The sequence below is a fragment of the Quercus suber genome, unplaced genomic scaffold, assembly GCF_002906115.3.
Source record: "Quercus suber isolate HL8 unplaced genomic scaffold, Cork oak 2.0 scaffold_42, whole genome shotgun sequence".
Classification (NCBI taxonomy): domain Eukaryota; kingdom Viridiplantae; phylum Streptophyta; class Magnoliopsida; order Fagales; family Fagaceae; genus Quercus; species Quercus suber.
In genome coordinates this window covers 717,281-743,071 of record NW_027069507.1, presented here as the reverse complement: position 1 = coordinate 743,071, position 25,791 = coordinate 717,281, and the positions used below count along the sequence as shown (strand labels likewise).

The 25,791-nt window shown below is 34.2% G+C and overlaps 4 protein-coding genes across 11 annotated transcripts; all 4 read right to left on the bottom strand.

Annotated features, from left to right (window-relative positions):
- Positions 1 to 1,091: 1,091 nt before the first annotated feature.
- On the bottom strand, positions 1,092 to 2,887 carry LOC112016301 (putative clathrin assembly protein At1g33340). Its single transcript, XM_024048829.2, has one exon. It carries the CDS (start codon positions 2,661 to 2,663, stop codon positions 1,266 to 1,268), a length of 1,398 nt encoding a protein of 465 aa, XP_023904597.2. The 5' UTR covers positions 2,664 to 2,887; the 3' UTR covers positions 1,092 to 1,265.
- A 1,706-nt stretch (positions 2,888 to 4,593) lies between these two features.
- Positions 4,594 to 9,176, bottom strand: LOC112016348 (uncharacterized). 8 transcript variants are annotated; one of them, XM_024048899.2, is made up of 4 exons: positions 8,479 to 9,173; positions 8,231 to 8,383; positions 6,679 to 6,728; positions 6,256 to 6,368 (listed from the first exon to the last, which is right to left on the bottom strand). In XM_024048899.2, the coding sequence occupies exons 1-3, from the start codon at positions 9,097 to 9,099 to the stop codon at positions 6,708 to 6,710; spliced, it is 795 nt and encodes a 264-aa protein (XP_023904667.1). In that variant the 5' UTR covers positions 9,100 to 9,173; the 3' UTR covers positions 6,256 to 6,368; positions 6,679 to 6,707. The 8 variants fall into 8 exon arrangements, with proteins under 8 accessions (XP_065627399.1, XP_023904663.1, XP_023904662.1 ...); XM_024048897.2 differs by having other exon boundaries at positions 6,266 to 6,406; XM_024048898.2 differs by having other exon boundaries at positions 6,272 to 6,379.
- Positions 9,177 to 9,556: 380 nt separating this feature from the next.
- Positions 9,557 to 20,402, bottom strand: LOC112016327 (uncharacterized). Its single transcript, XM_065771346.1, has 6 exons — positions 20,199 to 20,402; positions 12,889 to 13,330; positions 11,925 to 12,037; positions 10,464 to 10,663; positions 10,195 to 10,357; positions 9,557 to 10,022 (listed from the first exon to the last, which is right to left on the bottom strand). Exons 1-6 carry the CDS (start codon positions 20,400 to 20,402, stop codon positions 9,642 to 9,644), a joined length of 1,503 nt encoding a protein of 500 aa, XP_065627418.1. The 3' UTR covers positions 9,557 to 9,641.
- Positions 20,403 to 22,637: 2,235 nt separating this feature from the next.
- On the bottom strand, positions 22,638 to 24,126 carry LOC111993392 (SNF1-related protein kinase regulatory subunit beta-2). Its single transcript, XM_024025234.2, has 3 exons — positions 23,903 to 24,126; positions 23,637 to 23,799; positions 22,638 to 23,478 (listed from the first exon to the last, which is right to left on the bottom strand). Exons 1-3 carry the CDS (start codon positions 24,085 to 24,087, stop codon positions 23,122 to 23,124), a joined length of 705 nt encoding a protein of 234 aa, XP_023881002.2. The 5' UTR covers positions 24,088 to 24,126; the 3' UTR covers positions 22,638 to 23,121.
- Between the last annotated feature and the right edge of the window lie 1,665 nt (positions 24,127 to 25,791).

The window sequence follows — 25,791 nt, the reverse complement described above, 5'->3', positions numbered from 1 at the left end:
GACTTCTTTGTTCAGTTGTCTGGACTTTGGGGGGATGGGAGGAAAGTCAAGAGTAGGTTTTAGCTTCTTTTCGTACATAACAAAGATAAAACAAGAAAAAGGAAAAAGAAAATGATGGAACTTAACTATTCTACTAGACTCTGTAGGTGTTGGATCTCTTCTCTTCATGAGCACAAATATATTGTCTGTGCCATGTTAACTGCAGGACAGGAGGTTAATAATTAGCTAGTAATGCAGTGGTGCTATACAGTATACACCATATCCACATGCATTGCGTCACATGCATATACAGTGAAAACAGTCACGTTTGCTTTATGATATATAGCATGCATATGTAATTGATCCACACCCATCTTTAAGGTCTAACTAGATACCTTTAATATGTACACAAGTGAACAAACACATACATAGACAAATTCAATTATCAATTGGATCAAGAAAATAAATATACCGTGGATTTGCCTCTGCTGCTGGAGAAAACCAGAACTGCATCATACCTGATTTATAACCCATGCCCACCACACAAATTGAGTTTTGAAGGTGACATCTATTCTTAGTTCTTCCTCAACATTAATTAAAGAGGTGATTCCTTTTGAACAAGTTACATCAATCTTCCAAGTCATTGAAAAGAAATGAATAGCCCAATGAACCGAGCATCAGATCTTAAAAGCATTATTCCAATATTTGATTCAAATGAGATGACTTTATCATGGCTGTTCTCTAAAATATTTGAGTTTCTACAGTGGAAACTTCTCATCCTCAATTCCCTCCCTTCCCATGTGTTGAATCAGAAACTTTTCCTTTTATAAAGAAGTACCATTGGGATTTGGGCCATAAAGACTGGTGTTCTCACGTTTTATAATACTTGAATGTAATCTTCTTGTTTGGCATAACTGTGAATTTAGTAATTATCTCCGATGGCTGACTAATTTCAATTTTCCCTAAAACTTTTTATTATCATATTACTAGTTCTAAATAAGATTCTTTATAATTTTATTTCTTTGGCTTTTATTATTATATATGTTGTTCTAATTTTGTCTTCCTCTTTATGCTTCCTTTGGGGCCAATTCAACTTGAGATCACACTATTGCTTTGCTAAATTAAAGCATGCACCCTCAAATTAAATTCCTTCCTTGAAACAAGAAGCAAGCAACATGAACTCACTCACATTAAGATGTAATAAAAATGAAAAATTGAGTTGAAAGTACAAAACCAGTAAAGGTCACTCACTCCTATTATAAACAATATAACTTCTTGATCGGAGCTCATTCCTTGGGCACCATGCTTGTATCTATACATGTTGTAAATGGGTTTTGAAAACCACAAGGCCTGCTTTGTTCATTATCTTTATTAGTCACAAGATCCCCCAGTTTATGCTGCTTAGCAAAATCACAGAGCTTACCATTGAAGAGCCAGCTGTCTACTGGTACTGGTACTGGTACTGGTACTGGTACTGGGACTTGTGGTTGGTGGAGATCATCTTCTTCAAACACAACCCAAACTTTGCTTATTTTGGTCTCCAGTGCGCATGAGAAAAGAGTTGATGACAAACTAATATCACTTTTGTTCTCAATATTCTTTTTGCCTTCTTTTGCTGTTGTTGGCAGTCCCCTGGGCTTGGTTGATTTTGATAGGCAGTCCAAGATAGGAGGAGGTATACTTGAACAAGTCTTGCTCAATACAGAACCACAGGAGGCTGGTGCTGGTGGTTGATTAATTTGTGGACAGTCCAAGCATTGTTCCAATGCCATAACATGGTCCATGGTGATGATTTGAACCGAAGGGTATTCCAAGTTCTTATTTTCAATAATCCCTTTGCAATTCTCATACAAATGATAAAGCTCTTGACTTTGATGAGAAGCTCTCCTGAGTATGTCACAGGCTAAAGCTCTGGCAGGCCTTGTTAAATCAAAGAACATATTAACAAGAGCTGCGATGCCTTCACGAAATGTGAGGTAAACTTGAAAGCTCTCTTTCAAGGTGTTACTCATAGCTGCTTGAGCCAAGTTATCTGAAGGCAAAATATCAAATGGAGAGCAATCTAAGACTCTATCTATCAGTAGTTGACATTTAGGCAATTTACGAAATACCATGTCAATGGACTTATCTTCATAGCATCGAAACTCCAAGCCTTGATGAGTGGACATAACAGCGGGTTCAAGTCTGCCAGCTTGGTTAATGAGCCACCCCATCCTCTCTCCCAGATAGGCTGAATATTTGTGTAGAAAACAAAGTGAAGGGTCAGAATTATTACTACTTTTGGAAAACCAACGGGTAGTCATGATTTGGAGATGGCCAGATACATGAGCAGCGCGTAGCTGTTGCTCAAAGCAGCGGTTGCCTCCACGTAGGAGGCGATGAATGAGCACAAGTGTCTTGAGGGCCACCAGACGGTCCTTGGTTTTGCAGAGACGACGAGAAATTCGTTCAGCCAAAAAAGGAATGGATCCAGGAGAGTTTGACACAAGGAAGAGGATCTCATGCATGTGCTTGTCATCGATGGGGCCATTATCATGCCCAGTAGCACGCAGGACTGCAATCTCTATGTTGGAGAAGCCATTATCGTGATGATTGTAATTGTATATCATGGCCTTGCCTATTGATGCATGATCCTTTACTGAGCCAAGGGCTGTCCTCAGCTTTTCTTGCATGTCTACCCGCATTTCCCTATGTTAAGATGAGTTCTTAGTATCGAAATGGGAGCAATTTTTGTGTGTAGAAACAAAGCTGGCCTAACAAGAGAACACATATATAAAACGGGGAGGTGGGGAGAGAGAGAGAGAGAGAGATATTGAAAATTGAAGCTGAAGAGGAATGAGGAATCAAATCTTGTATTTTAAATTAAAACATGACCTGAGTGCTCTCGAGTCAGACTATGCTCCTTCATAAAACAAAGCAAAAGAGACAATATGCTCAAAGAATGTTCCTATTAAATAAATATTTTTTTTTTTCCAAACTCCGCTCCGCTGGCCCAACAACTATCATTATTCTATGTTACACAGGAGTAATTCACATTCAAGTCAACGGGGACTGTAGAAATGAACTTATTATACCGTTGAGTGATTTAAAAGAAACACTTTGGATTAAATTGATCACCCAACTGCGATGATTTGGGTAACAAACGAACCAACACGCAAACATTTCGATCAGGTGCAGATAGGAGATTCATTTTGATCTCACAGGAAGGGAGAGATGGAATATGGTTAGGTATTAATTAGGATTTTTTTTTTTTTTTTTTTTATGTCAAGTTCTACCGAGCCTTAAATAGGCCTCTGTGAATTTAAAGAATTTTTCATAAATTTAAGTAACATTTTGTAAATTCGAGATTTACTATAAAAAACTAATCGTTTATTTTATATTTCATCAAAAAGAGCATTATATGTACTTTCTTCAAACTTCCCCAACATCAAATATATTGTCCTTTTATGATCTTTGGCAAGCATTACTTCAATTTCGAACCAAGGTAAAATGTACTTACACAAAGGTTGGATTAAAACATCAATTTCATGGAGTATTAATTTGTGCAAACTCTAGCAGAGTCATTAATATTATTAAGATTGGCTTTGGATCTAACGGATCTCTTAAAAGGGCCCACTCATTGCACAATTCATTTTTGCACCCCCACCCCCCCCCCCAAAAAAAAAAAAGGTTAATTGTACAGAAGTTTGATAACATGGACTGCAGCATTTTGTACGATGAAGCAAAGAAACATATAAAGCCACTAAGTCCTTCCATACTTAAATGAGGGAAAATGGCGGCCCCAACATTAAGCTAAATAAGAATTGATTGAGAAATGAGACTCTTTATTATTATTTTATTTTTTTCAAATATACAAAAGAAAGAAGAAAAGGAACTTTAATTTGGTCACTGGCCACACCACTAAAAGCCTTGGATTCTCTTTATACTCATCTAATTGTGTTCATCCAACATTTCCACTTCTTAAAGGGTGACTTGACTTGATGGTAATGCATATGAAAAATTAAACACAAAAAGTTAGGGTGGGTGTGGGGGGACTAAAAGAGAGAGGGAATAACAAAGAGTGCCTTAGAAGGCTTTATTTCTAAACTTTCTTGGATATGAATAAACAAACATATTAAAGAGTCAACGAGGGAAAAGCTAATTGTGGTGGGAGTAAAAAGAACCTCATTCTTTAGGAATAGGATTCTTCTGCATCAAACTCTCTGCCCATTCGCAACATCACAACATAAACAACGTTTTTGACCTTGGAAAGTTTTTCTTTCTTCTCATCCACAGGTTCTTTCATGATCATGCAACTTTTTCTTTCCTCTTGTAGAGGAGGTTGAAACCCCTACTCAACTAGGGAAGAAAGTGGTAAATAGAAATAAAAAGGGCCTTTAATCTGTCATATTCTATACTAGCAGTTATCCAAAATGTTTGTGCTATGACTAATACTTAGAGTCGTCATTAACAACAACAAAAAACCACTATTATGTCCCATACAAAAGTACAAACAGATTAGGAAAAGATGTCATATTAGATTATGGGAATTTATTACTTCACTGACTGATGTAGAGAAGTTGACTCATGTAGCATAAAGCAAAACGAGGGAAAAAAAATCATTCAAGAAAGAATATATTTGCTAGCAGCATTATATCATATATATACACGGTTTTGCTTGGCAAGAATAAATAATCATACCATTGGGCCAACTACGATGTATATATCAAAAAGTAATCTCGATGCTTCCTGAGACCTGTCAGATTCTGTTTTGGGGAGATGATTATATATTGTAGTTGATATTCTCTTGCTCTAGTTGGACAATTCCTTCAAATGCCAAGTTGCTGTGCAGCTAGCTAAATACAAGAGATGGAATACTAACTACCTAAATCTAATCCTCTATTAAGAAAAAAAAAAAAAAAAAGCAAATCTAATCTTCTCTAGAACCCTATATTAGAGTCAAATGATTTTATTAAGAATTTTTTTAAGTTTGATTTTTATTTTTAAAATGTAGTATAGATTGTAGACAAGCAGGTATGAGGACGAATGTGCAAGAGAAAACAAAATTATTAAAATAAACTTTCCTTGCTATAGATTCCATAGCCTTTTTTTTGGGGGGGGGAAGGGTTGCCAACTTTTGATAGCCTTTTTATATATTTATTTATTTATCCTCTTTTTCTTTTTTCAGATAATAATTAATATATGAAAATACCAATACAATGCCAGATGGACCAAATCGGACTGCAGGCCAATTAAAGATTCCTTATCATGGACATTCTTAATTAGAAACATGATTGTTAGTATCTATCAAATCAAAAGAAAAAAAAAATTAGTATCTTGTGTATGGATTAAGGATGCTCATGAACCATGTAATAGATGTATGTGACCTTTTTTTTATATTTAGTCCATGAAATTTATGAGGTTCTTTTTTTATCCTCAAAAATTTTAGAACGTGTCTAATCATTATTCCCAATGTATTTTTTGTTTGGGTAACTAAACAGACCATTGAATAGCTAAGCAACATGTGAGGTGTTCCTATTGGCTACTAAATCAACCACCATTCACCCCACTCCCAAAGTCATGTGTTGCGCAGTAGTCCAGGGTAAAAGCCAAAAAAATTAGACATACATTGATTTTATAGTGTTCATAATCATATATCGTATAATCTAGATAATATGCACAAATAAAAAATTGATTCGCAGTCCATTTCGTGATTTGACAACTATGAATACATGAAAATGAATTTGTTTCACCAAATGACTAACAGACTAAGAACCAGAAAGAGAAGGGGAGGGAGGATGCAGCTAAAGCTAAAGCTCAGTTCGGGGGAAAAAATTCTACCAGAATCACAGATCTAATATAATTAGCCACATTTAGATGAAAATGAAAAAATCCATGGTTACACTAGAATAGAACTAATCGGTTACGATTGCATAACATACCACATTTACAAGTAAACGTTTTCGGTTCTCCAAGTGCATGATAAGTTACTCGTCTTTTAACTCTTTATATTGCTACAAGTAAAATCCACAACATCAGGAAAAATATTACATTCACCTCTCTGTACCATTCATTTTTAAATTAAAGTTAATAGAACTGATGATTACTGGATGGAACACTAGCAAAGAAGATTGGAGGTGTGCAAATAGCATCATCCAAAAACCAACACAAGAGTGAAAATAACCTTCCTCAGAACTTGATACAGTTAACTAAGTCTGAATGATGCCTAGCTACATCCAACCTTTTAGTCTCAATGTGCCATGTAGATTGTCAGACTGGAAAGGATTTGGTCACATTGGTTTTCCCCCCCTCTTTTGGGTAGTTCTGGCTGCTGTCTATGAGTTTTACAAATTTGGAACCACCACACCATAAATGATAAAATGATACCATGGCAACCTCTTTTCTGAGTCCTGCAGCATCTCTAAAATCATACTGCATTAGAAGGAAGCTGCAAACAAGAAGAGAGAAGACACACGTGCACACATGCACACGCACATAATGCAATGGTAATCAGACGCAATACTTAAAACTTCCAAGTTTCAAAATTTTTTCTTCTCTTTTTCTTTTGAAATCAAAGGGCATCCTTTCTTGTCTTCAATATAATGGACTCCAGCCTCATTATATGGAAACAGTAAATGGTGCTCTGGAATTTTAGCAACAAGACCAGTTTTGCAGAGTGATTGTATTGGCCTGAAGAGGATTAGAAATGAAGAATTATACCTAACAATGCAATTAGCATCCACAAACTCCTACTTGAGAGGCTTCAAACCCTACACACCACATTTGATCAGGAAACTAGAAGAGAACTAATACAGCAGTATATTTGGTGCAACATGAGAAGAAAAAAATAATCAGCTAAACCTGAAGATTCCAGATGTATACTAGTAATCAGAAATGTTTGGCACAAACTTCAGAACATTTTATTTTTTTGATAGATAATTATAATTCAATTAAAAGCACAAAAAAAAGGCACTGCCCTAGTACACAAGGAGTATACACTGGAATACATGAGGAGAAGAGAAAACAACAATACAAAATCAGCATCTGCAATGCAAATATATATATATATATATATATATATTTATACCAACATCAGATGTCCAAAGAAGTGTGTGTGTCTGAACAGAAATTTTATCCAGTCATATTTTCTCAGAAGGCTCCACAACAAGTCTGGTCTGAAGTTGACTATCGACCATGGGCAGAAGTTTTTTACTAAAGGATCAACTTCATCCTACCAGAGAGGAGTCCAGGGTTTTATCCTTCTGTTTCTGAGGTTAGTATTTGGGTGTTATCAAAAAAAAAAATTAAAAGTATTGTGGGTAGTGTGCTTTGGTCATCTTGGTTTGCGGCTTGTCTTTTTTAGTCCTGAGCACTTGTTTGAACATTAATTCTTCTTTCTTTGGAAAAATAAAGTTATATTCGGAGAGTATCAGTAAAGGCATGTCCCATTTTTAAGTTCCAGTACTTGTTTAGTTTATCATGTATACCCCTTCTTTTGCTTCTAGGAAAACCAGTTAGACATTCATGGAGAAAGTAGTAGCTTAAATATTATGAAAAAAGGAGGTAATAAGCCAAGCATCTTGTAGTTCAATGGCATTGCCCGAGTCTCCCAAATTAGGAGAACCTACCTTCAAATCCCCCTCCCCCAGTTATTGTAAGACAAAAAGAAAAGGAGATAATAAATTATGGACATGGCCCTCCAATTCCAAGGGACTCGTCTATTTATACCATGTCTTTCACAGATAATCCTCACATCATTTATTTACAGTTGGTAGCAATTATCAAAAGCATAGTTCCTGGAAAAGGACTTGGTTGCACTGACAGAATCTTATATTTTAAGTTTCCTTAAGAAACTAATTACATATCTTTGTTTCCTGATCAAAATTGAAAACATAAATGATATAGGCTATTATAGAAAGTTGATGTGAAAAATGCATATGTACAAGTAGGTGATTTCAACTTTACGGGCTTCAGGCAATTAGATAAGGGCCAAAACAGCGTGTATTACAACAGACATCTAAAGCATATGGTTTAGAGCATGAGGATTAACCTTCCAACTCATTTTCTGATATAATTTTGTCAATGCCAAAGATACATGAAAAATATAAGTGAGCAGTCTTTGCCAATATGTAACTCGTAGCTGCTACTAGTGCTACAGTAGTAACTAAGGTAAGAGTATATTAAATTTTGCAGTTGTGTGAAAGGAAGAATATAATAAGGGTGAAATTGAAGATATCCTATTTGTTTTGTTTAGAAGAAGGTGGTTGGTTACCTTGGAAGCCCTGAGTTGATTGACAGCCATTCGAAGAGAATCATGAGATAGTATTAAGCGAGAGAGGGCACCGGTGCTTAAACCAACATATTTGGCTGCTTCCGATACAGAACCATCCACTGCCAAAATTAAATCCAGGAGAGCTTGCATTCCCTGTTTGTTTGTAACAAAGATAAAGATAAAGATAAAGATGATTGTTTTGTAATTTGTTCCAAAATGGGTAACAAATAATAGAAATACGAACGAACCAAAAGGAACTTGGGGTTATTGGGTCCAATCTGGGGACCAGAAGATGAAGATCTGAGAGTGGACTTGAGAGGAAGAATGGCAAGGAGGTCAGGAGGCGGTGAATAGGTGTGAATGTCGACAGTGTTTCTGACATGAAGGGCTAAAAGAGTGCGGAGGCGAGCTAAAGCAGAAGCGCGGTTCATATGCTGAGATCGATCCTCAACAGCCTGGGCTATAAGACCAGTAGGTATGTGCTTCACCCTCACCGCTGACTCCCGCTTGTTGCGGTGTTGACCACCTGGACCCGATGCCTTGAATGTGTCCATCTCGCACTCTCTCATCAGTTCTTGCTCTGTCATTTCCAGGTATTCTCTACCACCCTTCTTCTTCTTCTTCTCATTATTATTATTATTATTCTCATTACTGCTGCTGCTGCTATATCCTTGACCCAAATTCAAGCTGTAGATGCTGCTGCTTCTTGTTATTCTTACTAGCACTGGAGTTAGAATTAAAATTTTGGGTTTGGGCGATGATAAATACAAAGAGGAGGCCTTGGCAATGGCAGTATTATTATTATTATAAAAGCATCTCATCAAACCATTACCAGCAACACACCATCTCCATACCAATTCACTTCCCATCCTCTCTCTCTCTCTCTCTCTCTCTCTCTCTCTCTCTCTGCGACCAAACCAGACGCCCGCTACTGAAAGCTTCCCCAAATATCTCTTCCTTTCGTGCTCTCTCTCTCTCTCTATGGGCCTGGCCCATAACTCTGTAGCCCAATTCAACTTTCTGGCCCTCCTCGTCCGGTCACACCTTACTCATTTTATTTTATTTTATTTTATTTTTTGAGTTCTCAATAATACCATTTAACGTGTCTGTAAAAATAAAAATAAAAAATCACCATAATTTTGAATCTAACCTCATATTTTGCATAGGAAACCGGTCATTACACGGGAGGAATTTAGAGAAAACAAATTTTGTGACTCTCAATGTAGGTAACTGCAGCCTCTTTTTTAAACTAACTTTGCTTTGCTATTTAGAACCAAAATAAAGATAGATTCAGAAATGAAAGTAGAAATTAGAAAAATCACATGATTAAGCCCAAAAATAAACATAGATAACACTAATGTAGGGCAAAACATCGATCCCACAAATCAATGAACAGTAAACAAAGTCATTATTAATGTTCTTTTAACTCCAAAAATCTACTCAATAAAAAAAATTTCTTTGACCATGATTTGGTTTTAGAAGCTGCCTTGTATACTGCTCGTGTAACATATCTAGCACCAAATCTTTCAGTTGAGTTGACCATCACAGACTGATCAGCATCATTTGTTTTGCTACAGTATAGATGATTTAGTTGTGTATGATTAGGCACTGGCGGCATATCCACAAGTGCTTCTTCTAATTGTTTGGGTAGGTTTGGTGGTTCAATCTCAAGTTCGTCAAAAGAAAATAGTTGATTGTTATAACTTGATGGTGGAGAAGGAGGACATTCAAACTCGGACAAATCTGGACCACCATTTGCATTTGCAAGTGCTGCTAATTGTAGGGCATCCTCCTGTCATGTGCACAAATATAAACAAATGCAAAATGTTAATAATTTAACGAGAGAGAGAGAGAGAGAGAGAGAGAGTGTTTGTGTTCTACCACAAAGTAATCTATTATTAATGACATTGTAATAATAATACATAAATGAATAGCATTAAACCAAACGAAAACCACAAAGTTACCTGCAAGTATAACATATTATAGTGATCTCCTCCGCTATTATTGACCCGTAGCAAGTTGAGAGCACATTTCAACTCTCCATCAACAATGAAGCAAAAGTAGTGGATTCCTAATGGAAGCATCATAGTAACAGAAGCAATTTTTCCTATATTCTGCAAGTCCTCCCTGTTGAAGAAAGAAAGAAAGGGGGGGAGTTCATCAATATCAAATTATGAAGTTAAAGGAGAAAAATGAATTAAGTTGAAACTTGGAAAAAGAAAAGTTATGTAACTTAGTCTGCCAGTTGTTCCACGATCCCACCACAGATACTACATTGCCACCACCATACCATGTGATTTCAACAGAAATCAATCTTCCACCGAAGTAATTCTCATTATGCACCATGCTTCCTGGCAATGGATGCCGCATTTTAGACTGTATAAATTCACGAGGTGTAAATTCATGAGGTGTTGACATGGGAGTCACAAAAACCTGCAAGTAAAATGTAAAATGAGCTTAAATCCTCATATAAACATTTTGTGCATGTTTGACCCTTATGGGCATTCATGTTTTAATTGCTTCACTATGACTTGGGATTTTCTGTGTGTCCAAGTGTGTGTGTATGCACACACCAAAATTAGTAAAGAAAGAAGATATCTGTAACCATAAACGTGAATCTTTTTACATGTATAAGTACAATTAGATTCCTCAAGTGTCCGCTGTGTCTCTCTCTCTATGTGTATGCACACCAAAATTGTATTGAAGAGGCCTATGAGGCATTCATTGTCACATGTGTCACTAATTCAAAATTGCTAGTTATCCCCCTTTTAGCATAGTTATGGAGAGGCACTAACTCTCTAAAGATGTTCTTAGATTAGTCTAAACATGATAATCACTAGATGTTAACCATGTGTCACACTAAGAAATTTGATAGCTATGATTCTATATTTGACACTTATTACGTAATATTTTCCGTGACACTATTATTGTATTGCACTAAGATATATTCATCATGTTTTAATGTATTTTATAGAAATATAGTTTTGTCAATAACAGAGGCACAAAATATGTCGAATGGTGCATGACATGAAATATAAATTAGTTGAAAGTGAGAACTGTTGCCTCAAGACTACAATTTTAATCCCAAAAAAATCAGACATATTTAATTTTAACTTAAACAGAAGGAATATTAGTTATGAATATCCTTATTTAAAGGATTTTCAATGTCACTGATTAAAATAAAATCCCAAAGTCATCAAAGAATTGGGATATATTCAATATTTTCAATTAAAACGGAAGCAATATTAGGCTTGAATTTGGAAAAGCAAAACAGAGAGCAAACAGAGAGGGGGAAAAGACCAGAAACAAGATAGTGGAGAATTTAGTTTGTTCAAGGACATTCCTTAATGGTGAACTAAACAGTTCAATGAATTAAAGTAGACTAACATAAAGCAATTACAAACAGGTTTCAGAACTTCAAAATTCATCCTAATTTGGCAGCATGTAGAGTAGGACTTTACTTCTTCCCAAGTTTCCCTCAGAGAATAAATAACAAAGCCGCACACAAAACATTCAACTAATGAATTAAGTAGATAGCTCTTTTACTCCATAAAATTACAGAGTTATAAATAAATAAACATTGTCTACTTAAAAATCACCTTCTTCATAACTGGTTTTTTTTTTTTTTAATTAATAATAGGATGCCTAAAGATTAGATTCTGAAAATAAAAATTAGATAGAAAAAAACACTGACCTGAGGATTATAGTGATGAGCATTATAGTACTCTGTGAAGCCCATCCAATGGTCATTGTTGTTTTCAAAATTCTTAACTCCCGAAGGGCCTGCTCCATCTTTTCTCCAACCAGCTGAAAAGTGAAAATAAAACAATGTTATAATCTTTCTTTCTCTTCTGAGTGTGTGTGTGTTTGCCAACTGTCCGAGTTATAATCTGGACCATTACAACAATCAAACTCCTTTACACGACTTAAGTAGTTGGTCTAGATTAAAAACCATATTTTTGCGGAAGAAGAACATTAGTAAAAAAACATGAAATTATTAAGAATCATAAAATCATTAAAAAAAAAAAAAACTTTTATAGGTTATATAAACAAAAACAACTCCGCATTAGCTGAATGATTAGAAGCCGAAAAACTAAAAAGAAGAAGAAAACAGAAAACATACCCATGTCTGTAGCATAGAGGAGAAGGCACAGCAACGAAGAGACAAGCAAAGGAAAGTATGAGGAGTGGTGTTGGTGCCTGGTTTTATTTTATACTAATGATTAGCTATATTATTACCAATACGAAGAGGACGAGAAATAGCAAATAGGAGTATCAGTTTCCGATAGCAAGTAGGAATGATTTGTAACATTGTCATCATCCTCATCCCAGATAATCAACCGACTCAAGTCAAAATCACCTCCTTATCCTAAGCCTAAAACCCGACCCAATTCCACAAAACAAATAAAGTGTTTCCAAGATCTGATGTGGTCCTTCCTCCGCACCTTCGACACAACCAAACTCAGACCAACCCATTTCCTAGACTAGACGAAGAGAAAGACACGGATACAGAGGATGAAGAAGAATAAGAGAACAAAAATTACTAGTTTTAATTTTTTTTTTTTTTTTTTGATAGCAAGATAACTGGAATCTCATTACCAAATAGAGAGAGTACAACAAAGCCAAAAGACAAGCTCAACACAGAATAAACTACACACCATCTTCCTGAATAACGTGAACCACCAGAGGAGGACAAACTCCCTTCCAGACATGAGACTCTTTCTTCTGCCTCGCATACTGCGCAAGCTCATGAGCTGCCCTGTTGTAATCTCTTTTCACATGCTTGATATTCCAGCTACTAAACGGAGACAACAAAGTACGAATCCACTGATACACATGACCAAGACAGCCATTTGTTTCAGCTGCTGTGACACTAGTAACAACTATTAATGCATCAGATTCCAAGATGATATGAGATAGCTTTTGCTCTTTGGCAAGAATTAGACCATACTCCATAGCCAGCGCTTCGACTTCCTCCACCGAATATTGACCCTGTAGATATTTACAGCAAGCAACATGAACATTACCAGCTACATCCCTTATAACTACTCCCACACTTGAGTTCTTTTCATTTTCAGATGTGGCACCATTAACATTGATCTTGAAAATTTAGTAGTATATTACTCCACAAATATATATATTACTCGGGTAATCATCAATATATCAAATAATATATATATATATATATATATAAGCAGAAGCATTTTTCTTGCAATTAAAGCGATGCTGCCACGTAGGAAGAAAAACCTATCAATATATATATATATATATATATATATATATGTATAAGCAAATATCTCAAGTAAAAGAGTATGAGGTTCTGTCATGTGACGCTCTCTTTGACAAAGAATTTGTTCACATAAATTCTTTACTCAAGTGCCACATAAGAGATAAAGACTAATTCAAATTCAAATAATAATTTCCATGAAAAAAAATTCAAAACATAAGAAATTTATTTTCTTAGATTCATTGTATCAGAGTCCAAATCTTCTATCACACTCTTCTTATTTCACTATATACTCCACAAATAAAAATATGTCACATGTCCTTCTAATTTTTTAAATGCTAAATCTATGCCTTCTATTATTTCAATTTCCTAAAATATATAAATAAATAACCCATCATATTTAGGTAATTGAAATAATAGAAGGCATAAATTTAACATTTAATAAATTAGATGGACATGTGGCATGTTTTTATTTGTGGAGTATATAGTGGAGCAGGAAGTGTGGGACAAAAGATTTGGACTCATTGTATCAAGACATTTCTCAAGTGCCACATTATAGATAAGGACTAATTAAAATTTAAAAGATAAAGACTCTTTATTTTCTTGAGTTCATTGTTTCAAGACTTTCCTCTCTCTCACAAAGTACAAAACTTTTGGTGTTTTCACTCACCTCTTTTCACCTCTTGCACTTCTACAACTTTATATACACATACCTATAATCTTTCATCTTCATGCCATAGGTTAGGTGCTTTTTTATTTTGTTTTAGCCCTCACAATTTCTTGGTTTCTTTGTCATTTTTTTTACTACTATTTAGTGTGGTATTGGTATAAGCATCAACCATAAAAGTAAAAAACGATGATTTTTATGGAGTTTTCTTTGTTGTGAATCAAGATTATCTCGACTTTAGTTGCAACCCTAAGTTTAGTTGCAGCTATTCAGGAATAGTATGAAATGGTGTACAAATCACAATCATATTGTTAGTTCTCTCCATCAAAGCTACAATTAGGTAGTTCTTCACATAATTTTTTATCTTTCTTTCTCATGTATCTTTCACGTATAATACTTATCCACCTATATTTTTTTGATTACATTTGTTAGTGTTGTAAATTATAATTGTTGTGGTTTGTTAAGATTAGTTTCAAATGATTTAATTTGTTGTTACAATTTTGATGTACGATTGTGAGTTAATTAGCAGGCTCTACTTCTCTATATAAAGACAAAGTTCATGTGTAAAATTAATAATACAAGATTAGTTCTCCCATTTTTAACTTATACTTTTCTTGAATTTTAGAATTCTCTTTGTTTTTTGTTTTTTTTTTTTAAAGAATATGAAAGTCATATTAGAGGCGATTAAATATTGATAAATGTAAGTGTATTTAGCCAATTTTTCTTTATTTGATTATGTTCTCTATTTGTTGGTATACAAATAATTTTGTTTCATTTAGATTACGAACAAAGTGTTTGAGATTAAGGTCTTGGGATTTGGTGGTGAGAATGAAGTGGTTGAGAAAGTGTTCAGTTTTAGAAATAAAGTCTACCTTTTATCTAGATGTTATTTTATTATTTCAAATATTAAATTTATAATATGGTGTAAACTACTAGAAATTTCTAATAACAATGTAATTACAATATATATATATATATTAGTAAAGAAAATCCACTCAATAGTCAGAAACTACTTCTAGGATAAGGAAAAATTAAAATTATAAAATATGAATTAAGAAAATTAAGTTTCAAAGCATTCAACAATGTTATGGGAAACATCATTAATACTATATAACAAAATTATTATTATATATGGGTCTTAAAAAAATAAAAATTATTTTCAAATGAAATTACCAAATATCCGCGCATCGTGCGGGAAATTATCTAGTTATATATAAAAGTAGTGACCTCATCTGGGAAAGTATGAGGTTCTACCAAGTGACGCATTATATGCAAAGAGAATTAAAATATTCTCATGTGCCACATCAAAGATATAAACAAATTGTTTCTCAAAAAAAAAATTGAGATATGAACAAATTGAATATTGACTTTTTGTTTCATTTGGTTCAAAATTTCAAGACATTATAAAAGCAGAGAGCTCATCTAGAAAAACATGAGGTTCTGCCAAGTGAGGCATTTTATGCAAAGAGAATTAAAATATTCTCATGTGCCACATCAGAGATATGAACAAATTGAATATTGACTTTTTGTTTCATTTGATTTAATGTTTCAAGAGATTTCTAATTAAAAAATAAAACTAGACTTGTCATCCTTCACACAAACACACAAAACTCTTTTTATTTTAATTCACAATTTCCACCTCTTGCACTTTTACCTCTTTATATATACCTACTCATAGCCCTTCATGCCATCTCATGTCAAATACACACAAACAAAAAATGATGTCATTTACTTTCAATCTTTGAACAACACCTACCTAGTTCTAATATTGTTGTTTCATCTAATCTTAACCCGTATGAGTTGACAACAACTAAGGAAGCCAACTTGCATTTTATATTGAGTGACAACAGCAATTACAATTTTAATGTTAAGGACAAATGTTGTGGATTTATGGGTGTTGAGGTACAAATTTCTGGGCTCTAATTTCATTAGCCCACTCACAAAAAATATATACCCACACAAGCCCATAAACTATTTTGAACTCACATAAATATTTCCCACAAATATTCCCTATATAAGCCCCAGAAATTATCTCAGGCTCTCTCACAAATACTATCAATTATATCCTACATATTATCCAACTTGAGCTTTCCACAAAAATACCTATCATATTGTTACCAAAATTGGGCCACAAAATTATACAATCTCCACAAAAAAGCCCAAAATCATTTACCTTGTGGAAAAAATCCAAAAGGCCTAACAAAACTCTCTCATAAAGCCCGTTGCGACACCGCACCTCTAAAAGCCCGTTGCTATGCGGCACCTCTAAAGCCCGTTGCTACACGACACGTATTAAAAGCCCGTTGCTACACGGCACGTATTAAAAGCCCGTTACTACACAACACCTCTAAAAGCCCGTTGCTACACGGCACCTCTTAAAACTCATTGCTACACGGCACCTCTAAATCTCGTTGCTACACGGCACCTCTTAAAACTCGTTGCTACACAGCAATATTTTTACAAAAGTTTACAAAGGCCAAATATTATTTGGGCTTTGTAAAATATTGCCAAAATATTATTTAGGTTTTGTAAACTTTTGTAAAAATATTACCGTGTAGCAACAGGCTTTAAGAGGTGCCGTGTAACAATGGGTTTTAGAGGTGCCATATAGCAACGGGCTTTTAATAGGTGCCGTGTAACAATGGACTTTAGAGGTGCCATGTAGCAACGAGCTTTTAAGAGGTGTTGCTACACAACGGGCTTTATGAGAGAGTTTTGTTGGGCCTTTTGGATTTTTCCCACAAGGTAAATGATTTTGGGCCTTTTTGTGGATTTTTTTTAATCCACCTCAATTACACACCTCATGGAAATCGAGTCTTTGAGACTCAATTTGCTATCGTGAACTCGAGTCTAAAAGACTCGAGATGTTAGTTTCCTAAATAATTTGGAAACGATAATAACTAGCAAAATTGTTTGAAAATGAGTGTTATTTTGGGGAAAAAAATCTGTCTTGGGAATGGGTCACTTAATGTGCATTTGGCAACACTTATTTTTGTCAACTTATTTTACTATTCAGCTTATTTTTGCTACCATTTATGACCTCACTGCACTTTTTGATACTATTCATGGGTTCTACTGTATTACCTTTATCTGCAGTACTTTCAGTAAAAAGTTTTCAGTTTTAGTAAAATAAGCGAATCCTAAACAGACCTTTGTTGCACAATTCTTATGAATAGGATCAAGCATGAATTTGGATTCTATGATATTAGATCATTTAATGTGAGATTTTGGGTTTTTTCTTGTAAAGAAAAGAAAATGTAAATACATATAACATACGATAAATTTTAGGTATAGTTTCATTTTAATGGGTACTTACTTTTCACTTTTGGAATAAGATGGAGATTAGGCGTCAAGCTTTTTATACGACAACACTTTAATGTCTGAGAAATGCTACGTCCACAATATTTTGACAACAAATCATAGGTGGTTAGTTATTATTGATTATAATTTGAATTTATTACTAAAATTACTTTTTTGTCTCACTAATAACAACCCGTAACAACCTACCACTTAGTATTGGATGTGAAAATGTTGTGAATATAGCATTTCTCTTCATGTCTTCATTAGACACCTTAAATTAAGTGGGTTAGATGGCATTTTATCTCTAAACTAATTGGAGCTTTAAAGCTAAAGCTCTCCATACTACACTCTTATAATGCTCAAAATAATTACAAAAAATGATGTCATTTACTTTCAATCTTTGAACAACACCTACCTAGTTCTAATATTGTTGTTTCATCTAATCTTAACCCGTATGAGTTGACAACAACTAAGGAAGCCAACTTGCATTTTATATTGAGTGACAACAGCAATTACAATTTTAATGTTAAGGACAAATGTTGTGGATTTATGGGTGTTGAGGTACAAATTTCTGGGCTCTAATTTCATTAGCCCACTCACAAAAAATATATACCCACACAAGCCCATAAACTATTTTGAACTCACATAAATATTTCCTACAAATATTCCCTATATAAGCCCCAGAAATTATCTCAGGCTCTCTCACAAATACTATCAATTATATCTTACATATTATCCAACTTGGGCTTTCCACAAAAATACCTATCATATTGTTGCCAAAATTGGGCCACAAAATTATACAATCTCCACAAAAAAGCCCAAAATCATTTACCTTGTGGAAAAAATCCAAAAGGCCTAACAAAACTCTCTCATAAAGCCCGTTGCGACACCGCACCTCTAAAAGCCCGTTGCTATGCGGCACCTCTAAAGCCCGTTGCTACACGACACGTATTAAAAGCCCGTTGCTACACGGCACGTATTAAAAGCCCGTTACTACACAACACCTCTAAAAGCCCATTGCTACACGGCACCTCTTAAAACTCATTGCTACACGGCACCTCTAAATCCCGTTGCTACACGGCACCTCTTAAAACTCGTTGCTACACAGCAATATTTTTACAAAAGTTTACAAAGGCCAAATATTATTTTGGCAATATTTTACAAAGCCCAAATACTAATTTGGCACCTATTTGGGCTTTGTAAAATAGGTGACAAATTAGTATTTGGGCTTTGTAAAATATTGCCAAAATATTATTTAGGTTTTGTAAACTTTTGTAAAAATATTACTGTGTAGCAACAGGCTTTAAGAGGTGCCGTGTAACAATGGGTTTTAGAGGTGCCGTATAGCAACGGACTTTTAATAGGTGCCGTGTAACAATGGACTTTAGAGGTGCCATGTAGCAACGAGCTTTTAAGAGGTGTTGTGTAGCAACGGGCTTTATGAAAGAGTTTTGTTGGGCCTTTTGGATTTTTCCCACAAGGTAAATGATTTTGGGCCTTTTTGTGGATTTTTTTTAATCCACCTCAATTACGCACCTCATGGAAATCGAGTCTTTGAGACTCAATTTGCTATCGTGAACTCGAGTCTAAAAGACTCGAGATGTTAGTTTCCTAAATAGTTTGGAAACGATAATAACTAGCAAAATTGTTTGAAAATGAGTGTTATTTTGGGGAAAAAAATCTGTCTTGGGAATGGGTCACTTAATGTGCATTTGGCAACACTTATTTTTGTCAACTTATTTTACTATTCAGCTTATTTTTGCTACCATTTATGACCTCACTGCACTTTTTGATACTATTCATGGGTCCTACTGTATTACCTTTATCTGCAGTATTTTCAGTAAAAGGTTTTCAGTTTTAGTAAAATAAGCGAATCCCAAACAGACCTTTGTTGCACAATTCTTATGAATAGGATCAAGCATGAATTTGGATTCTATGATATTAGATCATTTAATGTGAGATTTTGGGTTTTTTCTTGTAAAGAAAAGAAAATGTAAATACATATAACATAGGATAAATTTTAGGTATAGTTTCATTTTAATGGGTACTTACTTTTCACTTTTGGAATAAGATGCAGATTAGGCGTCAAGCTTTTTATACGACAACGCTTTAATGTCTGAGAAATGCTACGTCCACAATATTTTGACAACAAATCATAGGTGGTTAGTTATTATTGATTATAATTTGAATTTATTACTAAAATTACTTTTTTGTCTCACTAATAACAACCCGTAACAACCTACCACTTAGTATTGGATGTGAAAATGTTGTGAATATAGCATTTCTCTTCATGTCTTCATTAGACACCTTAAATTAAGTTATTTTGACAACAAATCATAGGTGGTTAGTTATTATTGATTATAATTTGAATTTATTACTAAAATTACTTTTTTGTCTCACTAATAACAACCCGTAACAACCTACCACTTAGTATTGGATGTGAAAATGTTGTGAATATAGCATTTCTCTTCATGTCTTCATTAGACACCTTAAATTAAGTGGGTTAGATGGCATTTTATCTCTAAACTAATTGGAGCTTTAAAGCTAAAGCTCTCCATACTACACTCTTATAATGCTCAAAATAATAATGAGTTGGGTTTATTTTATATGTAAATAAATATAAGATAATTTTTAAGTACAAAAAAAAAAATGAAATTTAAACATGCTTATAAAGTTTAAATGCATGTAGGGTTTAAGGAGGCATGGCATAGTAATAATTTTTTTTTTCCTCAGAGCGATACACGCCGATTCAGGCCGAATCGATCCGTATCAACCTCAACCACCGATACTGGCGCCAAAAGGAACTTGGGGTTATTGGGTCCAATCTGGGGACCAGAAGATGAAGATCTGAGAGTGGACTTGAGACAAAGAATGGCAAGGAGCTCAGGAGGTGGTGAATAGGTGTGAATATCGACAGTGTTTCTGACATGAAGGGCTAAGAGAGTGCAGAGGCGAGCTAAAGCAAAAGCACGGTTCATATGCTGAGATCGATCCTCAACAGCCTAGGGCTATAAGACCAGTAGGTATGTGCTTCACCCTCATCGCTGACTCCCGCTTGTTGCGGTATTGACCACCTGGACCCGATGCCTTGAATGTGTCCATCTCGCACTCTCTCATCAGTTCTTGCTTTGTCATTTCCAGGTATTCTCTACCACTCTTCTTCTTCTTCTCATTATTATTATTATTATTATTATTATTATTATTATTATTCTCATTACTACTACTGCTACTGCTACTGCTATATCCTTGACCCAAATTCAAGCTGAAGCTACTGCTGCTTCTTGTTATTCTACTAGTGCCAGTAGTGCCACTGGAGTTGGAATTAAAAATTTGGGTTTGGGTTTGGGCAATGATAAATACAAAGAGGAGGCCTTGGCAATGGCAGTATTATTATTATAAAAGCATCTCATCAAACCATTACCAGCAACACACCATCTCCATACCAATTCACTTCCCATCCTCTCTCTCTCTCTATGGGCCTAGCCTATAACTCTGTAGGCCCAATTCAACTTTCTGGCCCTCCTCGTCCGGTCACACCATACCATTTTATTTTATTTTATTTGAGTTCTCAATAATACCATTTAACATGTCTGTATTAGAAAGGAAAAAAAAAAAAAGGGATAATTACAGTAAAACTTATCCGTGGTTTAAAACTTATCACTTTGCCCACCTGAACTTCAATCTGTTACCCCTCCGTTGCCCACCTCACCCTTAAACGTTAGAAAAACACCATTTTATTCCAAATTAGAACATAACACAGATCAAATAACACGAACTCACTCTCTTTTCCTCACGAGCCCTAGAAACGCGAAAATCCATTTATGCATCTGATATTGACATGACTGTAGATTGCAGAGGAATAAACAAATGGGAATAATGATGAGAAATGCATCGTGGCTTTGTACGCAAAGTAAAAGGTGTAAGGGTAAAAGTCCAGTCATTCGTTGACGATTACAAGTATTACTATTCCTTTGCTAAACTGAAAACCCTAAACCATTCACAGCTCTGTTTCAGGCAGGAGATTGACTCTTAGAAAATACATAGAAACAAACAAGAGCCAAAACCCAACAACAAATAGTCACATTTTTTTTCTGACTAGTAATTGTAGAGCCATTGGGTGAAGCAAGCAGATATACAAGACCAAAAAGTAGATAGTTTTTTAAGATATATTTCTTAGTCTCTACTCAAAATCTGGGAGGACCATCAACAAGAGAAGAAACAAACATAAAACACGAAACCCCAAACAAAACTTGCAGCCAGAAAATCAAGTCTATAACTCGAAAACCATAAATGCAAGGTCAAAATCAACCATAACCCATAACCCATAACCCAAAACCCAAACCTTCTTCAGATGCTTCTATTAGCAAACCAATGAACATGAATCAGCAAGACAAGGAAGAGTATAGAATAAAAAAAAATATATATTTTTTAAACAAAAGAAACTAATACAAGCCCAAGAAACGGAAATACCCAGAAGACAAAAACCATTTCTTTAGGTCTGTCAACTACCCAGAACCGAAAATCACGCACAAGATGAATAAACCCAAGCAGATAAAAACATAAGAAAAGTATAAAAAAAAAATGAAATTAAAAAAATAAAATTTTAAAACCGTATGATTGCTATAGAAAGAGAATAGAAACACAGAGAAGAAAACAAAAATTAAGAACATATCCAAAGGGAAGGAATAAACATTGAAAAGGGCAGTGAAATCACTATCTGTAGGATACACAAAATCCATAAGAAGAAATGTCAATATCAGATACAGAAATGGATTTTCGCGTTTCTAGGCTTGTGAGGAAAAGAGAGTGAGTTCGTGTTGTTTAATCTGTGTTATGTTCTAATTTGGAATAAAATTGTGTTTTTCTAACGTCTAAGGGTGAGGTGGGCAACGGAGGGGTAACGGATTGAAGTTCAGGTGGGCAAAGTGATAAGTTTTAAACCACGGGTAGGTAAAGTGAAAACGGGCCAAACCTCAGGTGGGTTTACTGTAATTATCCCAAAAAAAAAAAAAAGCACCATAATTTTGAATCTCACCTCATATTTTGCATAGGAAACCGGTCATTACACAAGGGAGGAATTTAGAGAAAACTAATTTTGTGACTCTCAATGTAGGCAACTGCAACCTCTTTGTTAATCTAATTTTGCTTCGCTATTTAGAACCAAAATAAAGATAGATCCAGAAATGAAAGTAGAAACTAGAAAAATCACGTGATTGAGCCCAAAAATAAACATCGATTACACTAATGTATGGCAAAACATCATGTTGGACAGTCGTTAGGAGAATAATACATCTCACAGCGATCTAGTTCAATATATTTTAACTTTTAAAACATATCAACATATCAACTAGAAGTCTCAACTTTCATGATCAAGACAAATTATCTTAGTTGATATGTTATAGTCTTCGCAGATGAAATGCCCAATTTCATCACTGACTACGAACTAAAATTATGAGTTTACAAAGAACTTATAATTTATATCTTTCTGTGACTTTTCACATAAATCACATACTATACATCTCATGGACTAAGATAATGTCCTATTAGTTCATTTATAGTCTCAAATAATTAAACAATTTAATTATTTATGACATGCCAATAAATTGAATTTTTAGGGCATAAATCCCAACACATCGATCCCAAAAATCAATGAACAGTAAACAAAGTCATTATTAATGTTCTTTTAACTCCAAAAATCTACTCAATAAAAAAAAATTTCTTTGACCATGATTTGGTTTTAAAAGCTGCCTTGTATACTGCTCGTGTAACATATCTAGCACCAAATCTTTCAGTTGAGTTGACCATCACAGACTGATCAGCATCATTTGTTTTGCTACAGTATAAATGATTTAGTTGTGTATGATTAGGCACTGGCGGCATATCCACAAGTGCTTCTTCTAATTGTTGGGGTAGGTTTGGTGGTTCAATCGCAAGTTCGTCAAAAGAAAATAGTTGATTGTTATAACTTGATGGTGGAGAAGGAGGACATTCAAACTCGGACAAATCTGGACCACCATTTGCATTTGCAGGTGCTGCTAATTGTAGGGCATCCTCCTGTCATGTGCACATATATAAACAAATGCAAAATGTTAATAATTGAACACGAGAGAGAGAGAGAGTGTGTTCTACCACAAAGTAATCTATTATTAATGACATTGTAATAATAATATATAAATGAGGAGCATTAAACCAAATGAAAACCACAAAGTTACCTGCAAGTATAACATATTATAGTGATCTCCTCCGCTATTACTGACCCGTTGCAAGTTGAGAGAACATTTCAACTCTCCATCAACAATGAAGCAAAAGTAGTGGATTCCTAACGGAAGCATCATAGTAACAGAAGCAATTTTTCCGATATTCTGCAAGTCCTCCCTGTTGAAGAAAGAAAGACGGGGGAGTTCATCAATATCAAATTATGAAGTTAAAGGAGAAAAATTGATTAAGTTGAAACTTGGAAAATAAAAAGTTATGTTACTTAGTCTGCCAGTTGTTCCACGATCCCACCACAGATACTACATTGCCACCACCATACCATGTGATTTCAACAGAAATCAATCTTCCACTGAAGAAATTCTCATTATGCACCCTGCTTCCAGGCAATGGATGCCGCATTTTAGACTCTATAAATTCACGAGGTGTAAATTCATGAGGTGTTAGCATGGGAGTCACAAAAACCTGCAAGTAAAATGCAAAATAAGCTTAAATCCTCATATAAACATTTTGTGCTTGTCTGACCCTTATGGGCATTCATGTTTTAATTGCTTCACTATGACTTGGGATTTTCTGTGTGTCCAAGTGTGTGTGTATGCACACACCAAAATTAGTAAAGAAAGAAGATATCTGTAACCATAAACGTGAATCTTTTTACATGTAAGCATGAGGTTCTACCAAGTGAGGCATTTTTATGCAAAGAGAATTAAAATATTCTCATGTGCCACATCAGAGATATGAACAAATTGAATATTGACTTTTTGTTTCATTTGGTTTAATGTATCAAGACATTTCTAATTCAAAAATAAATATTATTTATTTCATTTGGTTCAATGTTTCTAGACTTTTCATCTTTCACACAAATACAACAAAACTCTTTCTATTTTAATTCACCATTTCCAATCTTGCACTTCTACCCCTTTATATATACCTACCCATAGCCCTTCATGTCATCTCATGTCAAATACACACAGACAAAAAATGATGTCATTTACTTTCAATCTTTCAACAACCCCTAACTAGTTCTAATATTGTTGTTTCATCTGATCCTAACCCGTATAAGTTAGCAACAACTATTGAAGCCAACTTGCATTTTATATTGAGTGACAACGACAATTACAATTTTGATGTTAAGGACAAACGTTGTGGATTTGTGGGTTTGTAAATGATATGATTGACTATGGGTGTTTGGAATGTATATTTGTTTAGAATCAAAGCGAAAGAGAAAAACACATTTTATATCAACTTTTATTCTATAATAATCGTCCAAAGTTTTTTTTTCCTCGTTAATTCAATTAAATAATTATAATAGATATGTGTGTGCAATTTATAATTGTTACTTTCTATGATGAACTTATTACTAATAAAGTTCTATAACAATTATGTTATAATTCATATAGAAAATTCTCCAAAACTATCTTACATAAAACAGTATAACATTGTCCGTGCAGCGCACAAGTAACTTACTAGTTACTTCTAATTTTGCCATATTTAATGTGTGTGCAGACTGCATAGGCCATATCTAAAAAGAAATTAAATTGTTCTTTTACATGGTTCAGTAGAATGCAAATTTACATTAAGTATGCACACAAAAGAGTGGCAAATATTATACATACTGGCCGCGAACTAGCAAATCGCGTATGATAATCATTTTTTGGTGGTTTTATTAATTTTTTTTTACAATTTGAACTAATTTAATAAACAATATGTATTTCATAATCATATTTTTATTTATTATAAGAACAATCATAAATGTAAATAAGAACAATCATAAATTATAATATTAAATTTTTTTGTTACAAAATGAAAATAATATAATTTTTTTCAAAAATTCAAAAGGCAAGTTAACGAAAATATTCATTTTTAATGAACGTTATATATAACATTTTGTGAATCATTAAAAAGAATATAAATTTGGAAATTATTCTTTTAGTTTTAAACAAACTTTGTCAAACCTTACTGCCTACAATCCAAAACACCAAAAATGTAACTATAAAATTAATAAACTTAACAATGATTAATTGGACCAAGTAGAAAAAAAATTTGTTGTTGATAATCTATTAAGGTTATTTTCTTTACAGAAATTGTAATTTCATCCACCCAAAACATATTATCAAATAAACAATTATTAGCAAAATCTAAGAATTAAATTTC

Coding starts and splice junctions, on each gene's coding strand:
- LOC112016327 (XM_065771346.1), bottom strand. CDS start 20,402: ATGAACCGTGCTTTTGCTTTAGCTCGCCTCTGCACTCTCTTAGCCCTT. Junction 13,331..20,198: donor CGCCAGTATCGGTGGTTGAG/GTTGATACGGAT, acceptor TAAATTTTCAAG/ATCAATGTTAATGGTGCCAC. Junction 10,664..11,924: donor CTCATCACTATAATCCTCAG/GTCAGTGTTTTT, acceptor TTTTACTTGCAG/GTTTTTGTGACTCCCATGTC.
- LOC112016301 (XM_024048829.2), bottom strand. CDS start 2,663: ATGCGGGTAGACATGCAAGAAAAGCTGAGGACAGCCCTTGGCTCAGTA.
- LOC111993392 (XM_024025234.2), bottom strand. CDS start 24,087: ATGCTAACACCTCATGAATTTACACCTCGTGAATTTATAGAGTCTAAA. Junction 23,800..23,902: donor TGGAACAACTGGCAGACTAA/GTAACATAACTT, acceptor TTTCTTCAACAG/GGAGGACTTGCAGAATATCG. Junction 23,479..23,636: donor ATAATATGTTATACTTGCAG/GTAACTTTGTGG, acceptor TGCACATGACAG/GAGGATGCCCTACAATTAGC.
- LOC112016348 (XM_024048894.2), bottom strand. CDS start 9,099: ATGGGAAGTGAATTGGTATGGAGATGGTGTGTTGCTGGTAATGGTTTG. Junction 8,384..8,478: donor ATAACCCCAAGTTCCTTTTG/GTTCGTTCGTAT, acceptor ACAAACAAACAG/GGAATGCAAGCTCTCCTGGA. Junction 6,380..8,230: donor ATCAACTCAGGGCTTCCAAG/GTAACCAACCAC, acceptor GTATGATTTTAG/AGATGCTGCAGGACTCAGAA.